Source organism: Cucumis sativus, chromosome 3 (genome assembly GCF_000004075.3).
Source record: "Cucumis sativus cultivar 9930 chromosome 3, Cucumber_9930_V3, whole genome shotgun sequence".
Classification (NCBI taxonomy): domain Eukaryota; kingdom Viridiplantae; phylum Streptophyta; class Magnoliopsida; order Cucurbitales; family Cucurbitaceae; genus Cucumis; species Cucumis sativus.
Genome location: NC_026657.2, coordinates 7778323 through 7798312, shown reverse-complemented (window position 1 = coordinate 7798312; position 19990 = coordinate 7778323). Strand labels below are relative to the sequence as shown.

Sequence of the window (19990 nt, the reverse complement as noted above, 5' to 3'; positions counted from 1 at the left end):
TTTTAAAATTACTTTTGAATGTTGGAATTTGATGTTTGTCTAAAAAGAAATTTTAGATGTAAGGGGTTATTTGGTAATATAAAGAAATAAAAGGGCATTTAGGAAAAAAAGAGTACAAATTTAGTGATCAATTGTCAAAAAGGGTTGGGCCGTCGGTTCGTCCACTTGAGTCGGATCCAAAAGTCCTAAACTCAATTCAAAAACTTTTTGACACAACAACCATAGCCATGACCATCTATCATCCATGCCTTTGCCATTTCCTTTGTTGTATACTCTCTTTTCGTTCAAGTATTAATTTGGGTGATGTGGTTTTAAATTTGATTCTTCTTATATCTACATTTTAGTTCTTATACTTCAAATGTTGGTCGAGATTCAGTTCACTTAACCAAAGTTAATATATTTTAATTGACATATGGATATGTCAACAACTAAAAGATGTAGATTTGGATCCTCCTACTATTAACGTACTAAAAAGATTGGTTCATTTCGAGACAAAATGCTCCTTTGCTAAATCAAAATAAACATTTTGAAAGTAAATGTATTAACATTATCCGGAACCAAGAGTACATGAATCAAAGTAATATTTAAAATTATTTTTTTTTATAAGTAATTGAATAGTTCTTAAATATGCATTACATTGTTCTTGAAAACGAAAGTTGGGGAATAAAAACAAAATTGAAACCCATTTTTTTAAAAAAAGAAAAAGAGGATACTATGATTCTTCTAATAGTTTAAAAAATGCTTGAAAGTCTTCACCAAATAAACATTTCCATTCAAAGTATTGATAATTTTTACCTTGTTTTCTATAGAAAAACTTCTCTAACAAAAAATGAAAAATTGACCAAAGAAATATGTAATTACATTAAATAAAATAAATATCATAGATAAAACATGATTTATACATACAAATATAATTTTAAAAAAAAAAAATTGTCGGCAAGAGTTGAAAATTTCTTTTGTCTAATTATTATTAGAAACGAAACAAAATTTCTTAAATGATAAATCTTTTGAAGAAAGTGGAAAGGATATAATAATTTCAAGATCCACTTTGGTGAGTGAAGTCAATATCTCTGACAATGAGGAAGCAATTTCATGAGATATATTGCCAGCTCTAAATGCTCTTTGGGTATTATGCTAACCCAAATTACTTTCAAACAAGCAATGATTGAAGTTAGTTCTTGTAGCTTCTTGATCACATTCCATTTCTTAATCTTAAGAAAATGATAGCTCAAAAGACGATTTTGCTAAAAGTTCCATTTCGAGATTCAATTTCAACTGAAGTGGCTAGCTACATGGTCTTGTCGACATTCATTGTAGAGGCTAATATCAAACTTGGGTAAAGGTTTAAGATTGAATATAAAATCTCTCATTCCAAAAATCAACAAATAAAGTTGGAAATATCGAAATCTTGTAGACCTTACTTCACAACTGAATGTTCTAGAATCAAGTTGTCTGGTGAGATAAGTTGAGTATGACACTATAGACTAACTTAGGTATAGAATCGCCATTCGGGTCATTGCAGCTGTTGTTATTTAAATGGTTTTAGGAATATGGTACCCATGAAATAAGTAAAAGAGAATAACTTACTACTTTCATGAGCTTCAATATCATCTACACTACACAGCATTTAATCATTCCAGAAGAGCTGTGAAAAAAGAAATGAAAATAAAATTAAGATATTAACATAATGGATATATATTATTATTCTTACATGGACACATGTAAGGAAGATACCTCAAGAAGATATGAGAAGAACAGAATGTCAACATATTTACAGCTCCAGCCTCTCCAAATTTTATCCTACAGAATCTTCTTGCGTTTCTTCGTCATCTTCATCCATTGGATCGTCTAGTTTTGGTTCTATTACATCCACTCCTTGCGTTTCTGAATCTGAGACTCTCGCTTCCTCCGCATTGGTTTCGTTATTATCATGTGCATCGTCATCGTTATCCGAGCAGTTTTCTGTCTCTGAGCCAGATGCGATGTTCTCTTCCCCCTCGGGACGATCCTTCGTTGAGGGAAAAAACTGTTTTGATTCAGGAGAAACTATTCTGATCATCTCGCTCAAAGTTTGATGCTCAGAGTTCCATCTTGTTGCAACAGGTTTGAAAAGAGTACTTTGACTCCCTGTGACCGGGCTGTTGGAGTCATGAAGAGCTCCACCACCTTCTTCCTCGTCGCCTTTGCTGCTTCTTTGAGTTTCATTCTCACCGTGAATCGATGGGTCAGTACTAGAAGCCCAGCTACCAGCAACTTCGGAAGCTAAGAGGTCATCGGTTCTGACTGTTCCACCAGCTTCAGTGTCTTCAATTGCATCAACAGCATCGCATGTTTGATTTGTCTGAGAGTGACAATAAGCTTCCCGATCAACCATCTTGTCCTGTTCATCCATCTTTCCTGCACAACCTTCACCATCAGAACACATAGTTTCCCCGGCTAAGGTCATACCCTTGTTCAAATCCATGGTTCGGTCGACGTCAACTCCTGGACTTTCAGTTTCAAGAACCCGTTCAGTCCCAACTATGTCTTCTTCCAAAACAGGAGCCGTGCCAATACCATCAATGTCAGAACCAAAACCTCCTCCCTTAACACTAGCATCAGCACTTGTGAATTCTGCCTCTTGGGTATTCTGACATTCTTGACTTCTGAAGTCACAGTCGTGCCTTTCAGTGCTAGCTTCATCGGTAGACGTCTCACCTTGAACTGGCTCGAACCTTTGAGCTGACATAGCCGAACTAGTTTTGGCAGATTTGTTACAATAGTTCATCCGCGCATTTTCTCCAAGTAAATTTCCATTCGCAGGCTCGGGGGAGACATTGAGATCAAAATCGAAAGAAGTATTTTCATAATGGTCTTCGTCTTCTAGAGTCCTTTGCATCGCTTTCAATTGCTCCTGCTGCTTGGCAAACAAAGCTGAAATTTCTTCGGTAGTAGAATAAAATGCTCGTAGCTGTGTTTCCCTGCATGCATTTATGCAATGAATGGAATTAATAACGGTATTGAACTAAAATATAAAAGAGAAGAAAATTGCAATAACCAATAAATATTGCTTGAAGAAGGGAGATGAACAATTATGGATTTTAAGGCATATTTGGTAGTGATTTTAAAAAGGGTTAAAATTAATTGTCATTTTTAAAATCATTCCGACAATGCTTTTAACCATTCAAACTCTAGTTATAATAATTAAAAATAAGTAATAAAAATGTCAAATTAAACATTGAATTGATTATGAGTGATTAAAGATGTATTTTAGAATAAATTTTAACCAAGATCACTTCCTAGCATGAATGAACAACCCAAAATTGCTAGAATGGAAGAAAATTAGACTATCGACACATCCACCAACAATACTAGATTAACTAAAGTAAGCACGCAGATTACTAAAAGACAACTTCAAACTTGTATCAATATTAATAATATTATCAAGGTGATTGTTCAAGGACGTCCACCAGACCTCTGCAATATGAAAGAGTTCTTGAACCTCGGCTGCTCACCCATTTAAATCTCTTTTGAATCATGTGATGAATCGTATAAACAATACTATAATTTAAACAGAAGTAAAAACATCATATGTTGGCTGGAGAAATTCTCACCGAAGCATAATTCTTTCCCTAGCACCTTTTAGCCGCCTCCTCTCAAAATCAAGATCCCTTATTGCAGCATTTATTTCAAGTTCCAGGGATGATACCTTAGACCAAGCCTCTTCTCTTGCTCCCTGCTACCGACGGTAGGACAACCTCAGATTAAGAATGTGAAGAGAGCAACTCTTCGCAACAGTTTGTGCAATTAAGCCAGTTTTTTCAGAAACATGTTAGTTTGAAAAGGAAAGGTATACAACAAATGTACTTAAGAAGGTATTTTCATCAGAAAATAAAGCCAAAAGAAAAATGACATTCAGTTCAGAACAATTAAATAACACAAAAGGGGCATGGGCATGCAAAAACAGGGCAGCAAACTTGGTTAAGGTAAAAAAAAACTACAGACTAGAAGATATGTAATGGTTACAAGTAGTTTACTCCAAATTGCAGCGGCAAAGACTATGCTCAATTTCTAATTTTCCAATTGTATCAACTAATTCAGCTACAAAAATGTTTGTACACAGAAAGGGAGGCAAGGGCGTGGGAAAAGGAGAGCAGAGTCAAAGGAAGGTCGTGAGAGATATAACACTTGCGGCATTACAATGCCTGCAACTTGCCATTTGGCTCGAAGAGGCAGCGTGAAACCAATTAGCGGTTCAACTTGTGAAGAAAAATGAGAGAGAAAGAAGTTTCAAACAGGCAGCGACCCATTAGTTGAAATCAATCCTGTCAAGAACACAAATTAAAACTACCTTTTCACTCTCGAACTCTTTCTGCAGTTCTTTTATTCCACGTTCAAGTTCTTCAACTTTCTGCTCCAATTTCAATATTACCATATAAGAGGCATTAGAATCTTTTTGCAGATCTAGTTCTAGTATATAGATTGAATAACACAATCAAAATGCAACAGCATTACTTTTCTTTCGTTCGTACAGGATAGCTGCTCTTCACCAAGTTGAGATTCTAGCTGGCGAACTTTATTGTCTGACATGACTAATTTCTGTCTAGTCCCCTCCTAAAATTGATATGGCAACTAAGTAAAGCAACTGATATATGATCAAATCTTAAACAGTCAAATTACTTGGAAGGGAATAGATAAGGGTCATTTAGTAGACATACCAACTTGAACCTCAATGCTTCCACCAGCAAGCACCGATCTTTCTCATCTTCCTGGTTGATGATAGAAAAAAGATGAAAAAAAAGCTTCCAACGGATTAAAAAAGGCATTCTACTACTGTTTTTCAATTAAGAAAATGGATTTTATAAGCAAGGCAGTAATTATAGAACTATTTCAGAAGATTGTCTCTGAAAAGAAGTCCCAAAAACTATAAATTCCATACATTTCCCTCCAATTCTATGCTCTTACTGAAATGTTATCCTATTTCTTTCAAGCAGTCTATTTCAAAAGAACAAAGGAATATACTAAATTTATCATATTGAACCATGATAAGTAATAAGTATGCACAAGATAGATCCACTCCTCAGTCCTCTCTACCCGAAGATCAGATAGATTTTAAAGGGATGCTTTGCGAAATTTCCTTAAACAACGCATTGCCAGAAAAATAATAAAATAAAAAACTAACCCGAAGTTTATTGATTACTTCTTGCTGTTCTCTTTCACGCCTTGAGGTAGCATCCGCATGGCGTTTCAATTCATCTTGAGCCTCCGCATGAGCTTTCTGTACAGCTGCCTTCAGATCTGCAGCAGCCTTCTCTCGCTCTTCTCGTCTCTGATCACACACTTCATCAATTTGAACCTTCAATTCGCTTAAAGATGCCTTCTGGCTGAAAGAAAATAGAAGGAACATAACACAGTTTACTGTTAGCTTCTTCATGCAGTGTGAAGAGGATCGGTTTCCACCAACAACCAAAAATTTTGAACACATTGAAAAACTAAGCCAAGAAAGTTGGTCATTAAGATGTGATAGGAAGTAGGATGAAAATTGGCCAATTGCAGCAACTTTATTGCCAACAGAAGGGAAATTTCTCTAATTTGCAGATCTGCACATCTCATATGTGTAAATCATCGCAGAGAATTATTGGATCCTGACAATATCTTTACAGATATTTTGTAAGATTTCGATGATTCATAAAATGGGTTGTTCCAATCCATCAAGTAACAAAATCCCAAGCTAATTTCTTTTTCCAACTAAAATCCCAAACTAAACGAAATTGATGGAGTAAATGGAATTTCAAACAACTCGATCCAGATACAAATAAATATGATACCTATTTATAATTTCATTTGCTTCATTGCATGATTGAGTAGTAGCACTGAGTCTTTCTTGAAGATCTTCTATAAGATGTTTTTGTTCGGAAGATAGTCTTTGAACCTCCCCAAGCTCCTTCTGTTTTTCATCAATCAACTGCTGCAACTTAATGGTTTGATCTTCATAAGATTTTGATATGGACTCTTTAAGCTTTTTCACCTCCTGCCAGAATCAATATTAAATTCATTATCATATGGTGCAATAAATCATAGACTACTGTTATACAAAAGAATTAGACCATTTTTGTCATCAATTTACAAAAATATAGGGATATGGATGGAGGGTAAAATTTTAGCGTTAATAACTAAAGCATTGAAAAGAGAGTCTAGAAATAACAACTTATAAAACATTAAAATCACTTTCCACTCCTGAAAAAAATGCAGTAATATGCCACTTGCCAGCATAGGGTACTAATATTATTGAGCCAAAGAGGCAGCTTGAAATCTCTTTCTACCCTAAAAATTGTAATAATTCCGCTCCAACCACAGATTCCACCTTAGGGTTCCGCTTTTGATGACAACAATCAAAAGGCTCTAACCTTTTGACACAAAGGAATATTGCAACATGAGACAAAAAAGATCCCTTGTCTTCATGGGACCACAATAGGTAACCTTTTAAAATGCTATTTTTTCTGCAAGTTATTGTGAGTGATATTGTAAAAAGAACCACAACTTTCACATTTGATTCGTGCTAAATACTAAGTATTGATACACTACCTTAAGCGAGAAATCCGTAAATTTTTTTAAAGTTTTCCTTCTATCATATCTACTATCAACCACATGCATTCAAATATGAATGGCATACTAGGAGAGCTAAGTGACAAGTCTAATACACATTCATGGTGCTCCACGGATGCACGATTTTCATTACGTAATGAATCTATCAGAGTCACATGATCTTCCAACTGCTTCCTAAGCTCCTACATGTGAAAACGTGGGACAAAAACAATTGGTAAGCATTTGACAAAATTTAGGATTAATAAGGACACTGAAAATCAAGATCGTGATCAAAGATCCTGAAGAACAATACCTTATTTGATCGTTGAAGACTTCGAAAATCATCAAGTGATATCGGACCATCAGGAGCACCAATTCCAAGACCTCTTAACTTTTTGTTTTCAGCAACAAATCCCACTGTCAAAAGGGTAACACAATGCACAAATATTACATTGGTCAGATTATATTAAAATTGACATTCAAAAGCAAAATTACTTTCCAAGCTTCCTTTCAAGGGAAGCATGAAGTTTAAAAATAAGTTTTAAAGGGAAGCACACATTTCCCTCCAAAATTAGGGTAACACAATGCACTAGGTTTAAAAATTAGTTTTCTTTCGCCCACCAAATAATTATATATAACAGTATGTAAACCAAAAAAAAAAAAAAGCATGTACTGTACCCTTCATTGTATCCTCATCTGCTTTTCTTTTTGCAGATCCACCACCTGATGATGAAGTAACTGCAGCCACCTCTCTATAGACAAATGTAAATGCGACCTCTGAAATTATGTATCAGGGGAGGAAAAAAAGTCATAAATGAACACTAAATGATGTCACCTTGAATGAACACTAAATCATTTTAAAACTGGATTTCATGCAGAAATAACAGAAAAAGAGATAGGTACTTAAATAATTAAGGACGATACAAAAAGGAAGAAATGACACAATTTAATTAATTAGGAAGAATCATTTCTATGTTATGAATACAATTGCGGCGGTTAGAGTAATGCCAACTAAATGCAGGTATAACGACAGTAGTAAAAAGTGAAATTTAAAGTAACCATGTTGTGGAACTGCAGCAAGTGATATGATGTCCCCATGGCAGAGTTTAGCCTCCTGACTATTCTTCTTCAACCTCTGCCAGTTTATATATGTTCCATTTGTGCTGCACATAACAAGATAACGACGTGTCCTAAATTAATAATGTGCATGCAAAAGTACATGAATAACAAGAGACACTTCGCAATAGACAACCTTGTATCTTTGAGGAAAACTGATGGACAAGATCCATCGTCAGTGCTCTTCCTATAAATTACGCAATGTTTTGCGCTAACTGAATTAGAGTCAATCTGATATCGGCTATCTGATATCAATCGACCAAGGCAGTGTTCATCATCGGTCAAAAGAATATGTCTACCCTGGTTTCCAAACACATGAAAATCACATAGTTAGATTACCAAAACAAAAGCTCGTTCAAGTACCCAACACCACAATTCTCCCTCATTTAACTACACATCACATATCTCACATTACCAACATAATTAAGACAATCAAAATACAACATTACCAACACTGCAGTGAAAGGATGAAACACCAGAATCAGAAAACCACAAGTACAAGTAACAGTGAGGAGGATGGGTCTGATAAAAACCTGTTGGCGCTTACAGGCATTTGGGGAAATGCCAGTGAGAACACCCCAAACTTTAGAATCGATGATCTGAAGAGGGACGGAAGCGAGGTTGGCGGCGATTGCAAGGACGAATTCCCGAGTAGTCAATGGCTTTTTGGGGAGGGTTTCATCTGCGGAGTTGAGAGCAGGAGGAGGGGCAGGAGGAGGCGGAGGCGGAGGAGGAGGAGGAGGAGGAGGAGGAGGGAGGGAGGAGTTTGATGGGGAGTCAGTAGCATCTTTGGGCAATTCAATGGATTTGGGAGGATCAGTGGAGGATTTTGGTTGAGAATCTTGGTCCGCCATTGTTGTGAGAGTGAGAGATGGAGATGGAGAATTTTGGCGGGGATTTTGAAACCCTAGAATTGGTGAATTACATGTCCGTAGCGTCCGGAAGAAGCTCAGTGGGAGCGGTGCCACTTACACTTTACCGGTTTCACTGCACTGCTGGCATACTAACTCTTTTTTGTTTTCTTCCTTTTTTCAACCAAATTAGGTTAAACCGTAATCAAAAGTGGTCTCGACCTACTCAAATTCATTGACGGATGAACTGTATCGAGTCTTAATCATCGTGAACGTAATTGAATTGTTTTTTGTCTTGTTTATTTGTAATTATGAATTTATTATCTTCATTTTTATTGCTATTGTTATCGCTAAACGTAATATGTCATGTTTGCAGCTAGTGGATCCTATGTAAATTTCATTGTTATCGTTATCGCTAAACGTAATAAGTCATGTTTACAGCTAGTGGATCCTATGTAAATTTCAAATGCAATAAAATTGAGTAGTCGCGAACATGAGCTCAACTCATCAGACAAAAGATTTGAGTTCATCTTTTCAAAAAATGATCATTTTATTTGTCATGGTCACGTCACGTCTACGTATGTGCTTCTTACTTTGTAACGGTTTCTTTATTACCAAATTTAATCTATAAATATACTTCCAAATTTGTAATAATTAAATTTTTGTATTTTTAAAATTTGAAGACCTTAATAAAATTTATTGTATTTTAGAATTGGTAAAGTTTATGTACATAATAATACTACTAAAAGTATATTTTAAAAAATATAAATGATTATGAAAAGATTAAAAATACTGCAGCTTTCGGTCATATATCAATAGTTTATGTCTACATATTAGGCCATGTTTTAACCATATAGCAAGTGTGAGAATATTCACAATACTTTTGAAAGTCTGAAAGCAACTTTGCAACAAAACTGTATTTTAAAACTTGTTTTTTCTTAAAAAAAATTAAAGATATGTATGAAACTTGTGAAACCTCCAAATATTTTTATAATTAACAAGGTATAAAATTTGGAGGTTTAAATTTGGAGGTGTTTTCTAAACTTTAATCTATGTTGGATTCTAACACTTTCTAACTCCATCTTTTTATAACAATTCAATAAGTTGAAAATTTTGATAACAATCTCATTTCAAATAAAATAAAATAAATAAAGTTAAAAGGTAAAATTCCTTAGTGGAATATGATTAAAATGTCAACTTGAGGATAGTTGAGTGATAATTGACATGACCTTTCATCTTAAAAATCGAATATTCGATCAGTTAAAAAAGAGTAAAAATATGGTTTAGGAGATGCTAGAAACAAGTTTAAATAAATATACACAAAAGTTAAGAATACAAAAGCAAATTCATGAGATTGCCCCAGAAAATCGATTTTAAACGTAGTACATCTGAAGACACAATAATCCAATAAGCCATCTGTTAGGTTGCGTATACTTTACCTCTAATTCTCTATTTCGAACCTCTCATGTTCATGTTAATTTGTTACACACTTTCCACCTGATCGTGGCAGCCCTTAGCACTAGCGCTTCATGCCACTTGAGTTCTGAGGCTTCCATCAATCTTCATTTCAACTACTGCCAATTCAAGGTTAGCCTGCAAGAGGATTAGCATGTATCGTCACACGATTCAGCCTGATCTCTGCAAGAGGACGATCTCCTGGTCCAGTTTGTGTCTGCATTAAGATATAGATGCGCAAAAGTTTATATAAAATTCGATACATTACCATCCCATCTAAGAACTATTTGGGTTTTTGTTTTTTTGCTTTTTAATTTTAATCTATTTCCTCCCAATTTCTTACAATGGTTTAGCCCAATTAAAAAAAACAAAAACAAGTTTATAAAACCTATTTTTTCTATGTTTTCAAAACCTAGGTTGGTTTTTGAAACACATTGGTAAAAAGTAGATAAAAAAATACAAAATTTAGAGGGGAGGTGTTTTTGTAAACTTTAACTTTCGAAAACTAAAAACCAAATGGTTATCAAATGAAGCCTAAAGAATTCACTAGCCATGGTAGGAAATTTATAATTCAGATCATACATTAGAAGCTACCTGCAAAATAAGCACATGAATCTTCTCTAACTACCAAAAGCAATTCAACTAATTGCCAAAGCTAATTACTCAACATAACAATAGCAGTCTCAAAAACATCCGAGCATATTGTCCTACTATATAGCTGCTTATCAAAGCTCGCTCATGACTTTAAACACATCCTAGATTTGCTCTTTTGACCGATGATGGAGGACCAGCTCACAGTAGTTAAACCGATATCATTTAACTTGCATAGGCCATGTTTAAGTGAATACGGCTGGATTAGTGAACAAGGCAGGCATTGAGTGTATAAGAGGGAGACTTTAGAACTCCCTTTTCCACGAGGCAGCAAAAGAAGGAAGGGAGAAAACTCCCCAAATTAATGTACCTTTTCCATGATATCAAGTACTTCAAACCCATGAATCACTCTGCCGAAAATAGTATATAATCCATTTAAATGTGGCTGCTTTGCATAAGTTATAAAAAATTGGCTTCCGTTTGTATTTGCTCCACTGTTGGCCATTGATAATATCCCTCTAGCATTGTGCTGTAAAACCAGAACAGAGAAAGTTACTTTCCAAATAAGAATCAGATTTGATAATATTAACCGCTTGGTGAAAGGGAGCATAGCTTAGTAGTGATTGACACTACTACCTCCCTTGAAGTTGGAGGTTCAAATCCCATTCCCTTATATGTGTGTGTGTGTATTAACAACTTGGAGGACAGGAAGGCTAAATGGATTTCCAGTGTGAACCTCAGCTTCACTGGGATGGTTAAGAATGCAATGGTTCGTAGAATCCCATTGTATTTAGGTCAGTCAGAACAAGAAGCTTGCGTGTGATTACACTGCTACATGACATGGTGCACATCTCATTACGTACCTTGAGTGACTCTTTTATCTCGTCATTAAACTTCTTGCCCCATATGCTAGTTCCTCCTTTTCCTGTGCCGGTTGGGTCTCCACCTTGTATCATAAAACCTTTGATATTGCGATGGAATATGGTTCCGTCATAGTAACCACTTGCACACAATGCCAAAAAGTTCTGTAATTAATAAAATATTGGAGTCATCAGTACACGAACATTTGAAAACCAAAGACTTCACTACTTCAATTGCCAAGCCAATCCAAAATACATAAAAAGAAACACTAGTACATAATCTAAGGCCAATGAGAATTCAGTAATAACATCTCAATGTAATCACCAATATATTCAATGAAGTGGGTTATTTTCATTTCAAAAGAAAATGTAATCACCAATATACGGCATATCAATACTACTCCGGTTAGGTGAACTACGCAAGCTGCCATTCATTTGCAACAACGAAGAGAAAACGCAGAAATCATTTGCCCAGAAACGCAGAAAAGTCCTACTTAGATAACCATAAATTCCATCTCAAAACTAATTGTGAGTGGGAGACGTAACCCATATATTATTTCAAAGACGTAACCCTCAAAATTAGTATTTCTCGAATATTACCCACCACATTGTGAAAACAAAAGAACAAAAAAACCATAGACCTCTAAGTTCTAACAATCAGCAAAAGCTGCGCGCTCGAGGTTTAGTAGAACTTCCAATTAAATGCAATGGCAGATAGTCCTTTCAGAAATGAAGTGATTGCAAAAGCTAATAAAAAGCACTGACAACGACGTTTTCACAAAAAAACGAAAACAACCTAGCTCCTTGAGTATGCACTGAAAGAAAAGTCCTATCATCCACATGAAGAGATGAGGAAATCAAATTACAACTTATAGTGGGCAATCACTTCTTGCATAAACTAGAACAGTTTTGGCAACATGAAGTAAAATTAATAGCAGAAAAAATGAGCGAAGAACTTGCCTCAGCAGATTTCGGGACTTCATCGCAAAAAATCTCGCACTTGATGTCTCCGAGATTTGTGTGCAAAGTAACAGACTAAGAACACAAATAGAAAGAGTGAATTCAGTGGCCAGTAACGAAATTCCACCATAGACAGACAATCGAAAGAAGAAGAAGAAGACAAGGTGTTCGATAAAATGGCGAAGAGAAAATACCCACCATCTTCAGAGCTGGTTTGCAAAGTTGCGGTTCTCGTTCCCGAGATCGTAATGAAAACGCAATTGGAAAAATACAAAGAAAATGGTTGAGAATTGAGAGAAGCATTCGCTCCCTATAATGTATATAAGAAAATTATTTTAGACAACAAATGTTATAAAAAAATAGGATAAAATATCACTATTTAATTTTTGTTACTGTGATAAATTTTCATTTACTCTTTTTATTCGATCATATGAATTTACAACGTAAGTCCAACTCCACTGGCGTCGAGTTGTTTTTAAGGACAAAAATTCTTTGATTCAAATCTTCTAAAAATAATTTTCAATCTTACCAAATCTATAGTCTATCTCGAAATATATTTTTCTAAAAATTTTACAACTCAACCCTATGATTCAAGTAATTTAGGTTGGTCGAAAAGAATTGGACATCTACAAAAATAACTCACGCTAACATTTTCCTTAAACAATAATTAGAATATAATTTTGTTTAATACAAGTGGTTTAGTGATATATTTTAATTTTATCGTTATTGTGTAGTTTAACAATTCACAACTCTTACAAGAAATTGTAGGTTTAAATTCAAATCACATATTTAAAAAATTGATAAATAAATATTTAAGTTTATATTAAAATAAATACATTAGTAAGATTAAAATTATTTATTAGAACAAAAAAAACTTATACAGACTCAGAAAGGATTTTATTATTATTTTCATTATATTTCGTAAATAGTTTCCGTATTTTTTTATTTTTTCCTAAAAAATCCAATTTGTATGAAAATTAAAAATAATTTTCATGCAATATGTAATTGTTTTAGTTATTATATTTCATTTGAATTTATTATAGATTTGCAACATCTATTTTTCTCACTCGTGCAATTTTTTTATTGCAAAAGAAATCCAACAAAACAAGAAATGTAACAAATAAATTACAAAACAATACTTAAATGATTAAAAACACGTTTTTCATTAATTTAAAAACAGAAAATTTGATTTTAACAATTTTAAGAATCACTTTCAAACAACCACCACCCAGTAGAATTACAAAGCAGCTTTCTCATTTCTGTTCTACCAACGCCAAAGAGTGTCCACAGCTTCAAAAAGGAACAAGTAAAAATTTGTAATTTCCCGTTTATTGTGCTAATGGTACATAAATACAAGAATCCCAAATGGAAAATGATCTTTGGAGGAAAAAAGAATGGGAATGTAAAATAAAAGGAGCCCGAACCTCATCAAGTTCCATTGCTAGTTTTCATCAAGGACCTCTTTGTGTACATGCATGCAAGTCGAGCTGCAATATTTGTAGTTGTACCGGTGGAAAGGAACTTTACCGGCCAGCGAAGTACTGCAGCAAGAGCAGTTGGCATCCCCTGTTGATCCGCTTTTAGTCTGCGAGCTGCTAGAAGTAGTTGACGAGGAATTGTTGGTGGCTGCAGCTGCAGCCATGGCTGCCATTCTTCTCTCAGCAGCTGCTGCTCTCTTTTCCCGTTCAGCAGCCAGTGCCATCTGTAGTTCCTCCCAAGAGAAAAAAGAATAAGAAAAGGTAAAACTACTAAGGTCCCGTTGGGTAGCCATTTCATTTTTTAATGTTAAGTCTGTTCTTTTAGAAACTACTTTTAGTTTAAACTTTTTTAAAATATTTGCAAGAAATGGATAACAATCTAAGAAATTCAGGGCTGAAATCAGTGATTCTAGGCTTAATTTTCAAAAGCAAAAAACTAAATAATTACCAAGCGAGACCTAAATAATTGAAAGACAGGTTTTCGGTGTCTTTCTCAGTCAACACATGAAATGGAACTTCAAAAGTGGTATGAATTATTGTACAGGGAGAAGTGAAGGCTAAGTAAAAAAGACTCGTATAAAGTCTGTTTGAGAGCCCTTCTGGAAAACAGCCTTTTGATTGTCCTTTTAAAAATTGACTTGGAAATTTCATTTTAATAACAGATTCTAAAAAAGGACAACGTGTAGGCCAGCTTGACGTGTTACCTCTTTGGTAATCAGTTTTCCACTAGTTGAGTCAGCCCGAGAATTCAAAATAGAGCCGATTCCTCTACTCTGTTCCGTCTTCACAGCCTTTTGAGCTTCAGCATCCTGGGCCTGCCACCAGCTCATCCATTCAGCACATCTCAAACAAGAAGGCAAGAGAAAGCAAGAACTCTAACGAATACCGAGACAATATCATTCATAATCCTTCAGAAGCTCTCCAAGAAGATAATCATTGAAAGACAAAAAGCTTTAGAACAACGTGGGACATTAGATGTTCAGGGAGGTTTTGGGTTCAAGGCCTAAATTGAAAACTTAGCGGCCCCAACTTCAAGTGGGTGGAGTGGGCCAGCCCACCCATGTTAGTGTTTCCAACTTACTCCTATAATCTACAATGAACGTATTAGTAATATGGTATTGCTATATCAAATCCCTCTTTGCTATAATTTTTACTATTTCCTATTCATCCTCTCTCCCTCTCTTTGTTACTCCATTTACTATCTCCTAACAAAACTCCAATAGTCTATACCCCAAATACAAACTATTATAACCTAGTAGAGGTGAGCATGATAGTCCGAAAAACCGAACCGATCAGCCAAACTGACTGCCGGTCAGTCGATGTTGGTTTGCGAAAGTTCTAAATCGAGAATTTTCGGGAAAAAATCTGAGAGTTAAACCGACCAACCGACATTTACTCATCGACGGTCGAGGTCAGTTGGCGATTTGGTCAAAAAACCCTCTGACAGACCGATGATCAACCTTAAACCTAGACTACAATAGATTGCACTTCAAACACAAACTATAATAACCTATAGACAACTGTAACTCACAGACTAGCACTCAAAACGCCCCCTTAAAGATTTAAAGCTCGTATTGTTCGAATTGGCCTTGGAGTGCACTTAACAATGGAGGTTGATGAGAAGTGGGCAGGAAATATAATACAAGGAATTGTACTCCTGATACCGGTTTATTAGAGGAAACCTTGGGAAGGTTGAAAAGTCTAGACATTGTTCACAAAAAAATTATGGAAAATTTGATGTCAGTATAACCAATTAATTGAGGAAGAAGCACAGACTAACGTTACTCAACCAGTTTCAATAAAACATTAGAAACAAACCAGTTAAATGCAAACCTGTGCTTTTTTGGCCTTTTCTTTCTTTAATTTTTTCAACTCCTTTGCTCTTGCCTTTCGTTTGGCATCTTTTTCAGCCTAAACAATCACAGAAAGACAAAAAGTTCACGTCCATGGAAAAACTGAATAAATAAATAAAGAAAATGAAGAAGTTCACTCGTTGCTAATTAGAAAAATAAGCAAACAGACCCGAGACAAACAAATTGTAGGAAAACCCAAAACAAAATTGGAGCTTCTATGAATGCTAGAAAACGTAAGGAAGAAGACCACAACAAAATAGAATGCCTTATATGATGAACTACAAAATAAAACAAATATGGTTTTCTGGTTGAAAACATGCACACCACGATCATTACTGCCAAATAGCAGATGCAAAGCTGTACGCCTGTAAGAACGTAAAAAGATCTTGACAGTCCATTCACCTGAACTAGAATAACGTGTAAAGATTTCAGACGAGATGAATGTTTTCAGTAATAAATAACTCCTGACCCCATAATATTTTAGTTTTCATCTCCAAAACTTTTAGGTCCCCAAGCAGGATATATTTCCAGGTTTACCATCATCACAGAAGAGAATTCCTTGAGGTAATTCAAATAGGAGAAGCAGAAACACAAGATAAAGGCACCTATACTATATGGAATCGAAACTTTATAGAAGGAAAAACAGTTTCTGAGTCACCTGCTTAGCTGCTTGAGATTCCTCCATTTCCTTGGTTAATGCACTGGGCACCTTAGCAGCATCCCAGTCCCACTTATCAAGGTTTGAAGCCATGAACCTTCTAAAGTTATTCCGGACTTCCTTCTCACTTGCTAGCATGTAAGGAGTACGTCCTCTTTCGTCTTTGATGCAAGGATCAAAACCCTGTTCAAGCAGTTCCAAAACCCTATCTGCATTTCCAGACTGTGATGCTTCATGCAAAGGTGTAGTTCTACAAATAACTTCACTTTCACTCTCACTAGTTTTGGGGTATTCAACAGATTCTTCAAGATGAGTACAAGCATCCTTTTTCAAATCTCCAATGAGTTTCTGACCACTTATATCTTGGGTGCCCTTTTCTGCTATATCTGCAGTCGCACTCAACAGTGCATTGTGCTCACTGGTGGACAATATTTCCTTCTCATCTACTTCATACATTACTTGCACCAATTGTTCATAAATACGCCGAGCTTCTTTCAATGTAGGCCTTCGAACAGTCAAAGGAATATTCCGCACGGCAGAGTGCTGATCGCTGAAGTATGGCTTATCTCCATTAAAAAGCAATTGTCGGTTGTTTGAAGGAGCATAAATATAAACGCAAGATGAAGCATTAAAGTAGGACTTCCAAGCAGCAAGGAGATCTTGAATTTCCTAAAAGCATTCAATATGTAAGCCAATTAACAATTACAGTTCAGAAACGAGTTTGACTTAAATGTGATTCTGTCACCATATGGTACCAAGAGAAATAGATAAAATTTAGGAACTGAATGTTTAGTTCCTAGGGGGACAAAATTTCATCTTCAATCACAGTTTTCAAAACGGCTTGAAACAAAAACATGACACTGTTTGCAAAATCATTTCCTGAATAGCTCTTAAGTGTACCTGGCTTGAGAAGGGAAACTGTTTTCATTAAATAATTGAATTCTATCATGAAATAAATAGAAAATTATGGGTGAAAATATATATTAAACTACAAAAAGAGAAAGAAAATAGAAATGCACAACTCAAGCCAATTTGTAGTCATCAATAGACTTTATTATACCTTCTTCAATGCCAGCTCATTATGACGACGAAGTGAAGCCCCCGCAGAACTGATTGATTTGCCACTTGCATCTTTTGATGACTGTTTCTTTCCAGACTTGGCTCTCACCACGTATCTACATAAAGAAAGTTTGGACTTCATGCAAGATAAGTGCAACAAGAAGCAACAAAGCCAAATGGGTTCGCTCTACGAGTGAAAATGCAAGCTCTCAATATACATGTTCTTTGATAACAATAGCATTACTTATTTCAGGTATTGGAGTTACAAATAAGAACAGTTTGTAAGTTCCACTTTCTATCCACTCACTGGATATCCCCAGTCTGTTTTCATCACTGACTCCAAGATGGAAAAAAAAAGGGACTGAAAAGCAACGGAAATCGAAATTCCCTCAAATGGAAAAAAAAAAAAAGATTGAGAAGACAAAGGAAAGATTTCAAGACCTGTGAAAGGTTTTATGAGCTACAACCGAGTTCCCATCAAATACACAACCCGCGAAGTGCCCACCACTTGCAAGCAACACTATCCGCAAATGGGAGCCATCTCTTGGTTCATGGTTTAAATATTTTAATCTTGCTACAACATCACTCTCTCTAAGGCACTGTGCATGAACGCCATCACCACTGGCTGATGTTTTATCTTCTTCATACAAAATATTGTCCGATTCGTTTATGAGCAAACACTTCCATACCGAAGCTCTTTCGCCTGTTTGAAGATGAACAAACAGCCTCTTCTTGTTCACATTATCACTAGTACCCTTAGACCCTTCATTCCGATAATTTCTCTCTTTCTCTGTTTCGTCCTCTGATCCAGAAATACTTGACACATCAAAGTCTCTGAAAGAATCAGATGTCAGCTCATCAAAATCATCCTCCTTCACAATATTCTTTCCAGCAATGCTTAGTTTCACCTAATATTTAATTATAGCCCAGTAAATACTCCGAAACACAGAAAAATTAAGAAACCATTCACTTCATCAAAAGCATGTCAACAGATAAATTTCAGCTTCGATGTCTACAAACATTTAAGACAAATGGTTATTAGATACACACGATAGGTCCCATTAGGGAGAGCGAGAAAAAAACTTTAAACAGAAATGGACGCTTGACACGATAATTCAGTCTACTAGACACTCTACTCAATCAGCTAGTTAAACTGGGGCAAAAAAAAAAACTGAAATTCAAATACCAAAGTAACAGAATCAGCAAAAAAAAACGGTACATTGAACCGGTGAATGTCGGATTTGAAGTGCGAACGCTGGTCAAGGAGGGACTCGAACTCGGCCTTGCATATGTTGCAGGTCCACCGGTGGGCGACGGAACTTTCTTTGAAATCCCTAGAGTTCTGCTCCAAATCGACTGTGTTTACAGCGCTTGGGCCGTCCCTGTTGCTGCCGCTGGTTGGTGATGTGTATGAGTGTGGAGAACGAAGGAGTTTGCAGGAATCGAAGAAGTCGGCCGGAACGTCGAAGATGGAACGGTTACGTTTCTCCGGCGGGATGGGTGGGGTATTGCTAACGACGACGGCGGAGGCGGCGGGAATGGTCTCCATGGCCTTAGGCCGATTTCCTCGAGAAATTGAGATAAACAGCTAAATTACAAGTTCTATTCCCTTGAATTTTGTTGGTTATGTTATATTGCCTAACAATTTCTTTTTCTTTAAACCGTTTTTATCCTAACCCTAAGGTCAAGTTTATATATTGATCCAATGGTTTTAAAAAAAAACTATATTTGATTTCAAGGTTTCAAAAAACTATATTTAATTTATGTGAATGTATTTATATAACGATATGTTTGTATTATATTTTTTGACAAGTATTGGATTTAAACAAAATTAAATGTGTCAAATTTATTTGTTAACTTTTTAAAAGTTGTTGCATATTTAATTTGTGAATTGGTCAAAATTCTGTTTATTGAAATCAATAAAAATTCTATTAACCTCAAAATTAATAAATTTTTCATATATTTTATTAGTTTTATAGTTAATGTAAGTTCGAAAGTTTATGTTTTTAGTACAACAATAGACTTCATATGTTATTTTATAATTATTAGTTATATTTATCTATCATATGAAAAAAAAAAAAAGTGTAATAAGCTATTTGTTTGTTATCTAAATCAATTTCTGTTTTGAAAATGGATTTGTGTTTTATAATTTGGCTAAATAAAATAGAGAGAGTTTTGGAAAAACGAAAAACGAAAAAGGAGATGGTTTTCCAAATTAGTGAGAGCAGATGATTTCGTAGTTTGGAAACTGAGAAACAGAAAGTGACAAAGAGAGAAGAATATTAGAGAAAGGGCCCAGGAGGAGGGAGTGATTAGACGGCTCGACGAATGACGTGTCTTGTGAGAATGGGCGCCACGTAAACAAGGGCGACAAGAGCGCGTGACTGGCTCTATCAGCTCTGACAAAAGCAAAAGACTGGCAGTTCCACCATTAGAGGCGTGTAAAACACGCACAATTTTTCAAACGCGCCATTCTTGTGATGTATATCATACCTTCCGGAGGCAAAATTAAATAAAATCCAATATCAATCTGGCCCCTCTGTTA

General features: G+C 35.5%; 3 protein-coding genes across 8 annotated transcripts; all 3 read right to left on the bottom strand.

The window, feature by feature from the left end:
- Positions 1 to 1239: 1239 nt before the first annotated feature.
- LOC101216456 lies at positions 1240 to 8673 on the bottom strand. Of its 4 annotated transcripts, none has more exons than XM_004134296.3 (14): positions 8214 to 8673; positions 7817 to 7980; positions 7624 to 7727; positions 7243 to 7341; positions 6878 to 6981; positions 6681 to 6767; positions 5808 to 6010; positions 5162 to 5363; positions 4698 to 4748; positions 4495 to 4593; positions 4331 to 4390; positions 3594 to 3718; positions 1735 to 2960; positions 1240 to 1645 (listed from the first exon to the last, which is right to left on the bottom strand). In XM_004134296.3, exons 1-13 carry the CDS (start codon positions 8532 to 8534, stop codon positions 1796 to 1798), a joined length of 2784 nt encoding a protein of 927 aa, XP_004134344.3. In that variant the 5' UTR covers positions 8535 to 8673; the 3' UTR covers positions 1240 to 1645; positions 1735 to 1795. The 4 variants fall into 4 exon arrangements, with proteins under 4 accessions (XP_004134344.3, XP_011650788.2, XP_031739199.1 ...); XM_011652486.2 differs by having other exon boundaries at positions 3594 to 3715; positions 8214 to 8672; XM_031883339.1 differs by lacking the exon at positions 6681 to 6767.
- Positions 8674 to 9716: 1043 nt separating this feature from the next.
- LOC101211474 (peptidyl-prolyl cis-trans isomerase CYP18-1) lies at positions 9717 to 13945 on the bottom strand. Its single transcript, XM_004133855.3, has 6 exons — positions 13822 to 13945; positions 12596 to 12707; positions 12398 to 12472; positions 11441 to 11602; positions 10948 to 11106; positions 9717 to 10203 (listed from the first exon to the last, which is right to left on the bottom strand). Exons 1-6 carry the CDS (start codon positions 13824 to 13826, stop codon positions 10120 to 10122), a joined length of 597 nt encoding a protein of 198 aa, XP_004133903.2. The 5' UTR covers positions 13827 to 13945; the 3' UTR covers positions 9717 to 10119.
- On the bottom strand, positions 12613 to 19085 carry LOC101216211 (ankyrin repeat and zinc finger domain-containing protein 1). Of its 3 annotated transcripts, none has more exons than XM_031883341.1 (8): positions 18665 to 19085; positions 17887 to 18353; positions 17447 to 17561; positions 16387 to 17055; positions 15709 to 15786; positions 14580 to 14690; positions 13822 to 14099; positions 12613 to 12707 (listed from the first exon to the last, which is right to left on the bottom strand). In XM_031883341.1, the coding sequence occupies exons 1-7, from the start codon at positions 18992 to 18994 to the stop codon at positions 13839 to 13841; spliced, it is 2031 nt and encodes a 676-aa protein (XP_031739201.1). In that variant the 5' UTR covers positions 18995 to 19085; the 3' UTR covers positions 12613 to 12707; positions 13822 to 13838. The 3 variants fall into 3 exon arrangements, with proteins under 3 accessions (XP_031739201.1, XP_031739200.1, XP_011650787.1); XM_031883340.1 differs by lacking the exon at positions 12613 to 12707 and adding an exon at positions 13537 to 13687; XM_011652485.2 differs by lacking the exon at positions 12613 to 12707 and having other exon boundaries at positions 13542 to 14099; positions 18665 to 19084.
- Positions 19086 to 19990: the final 905 nt, after the last annotated feature.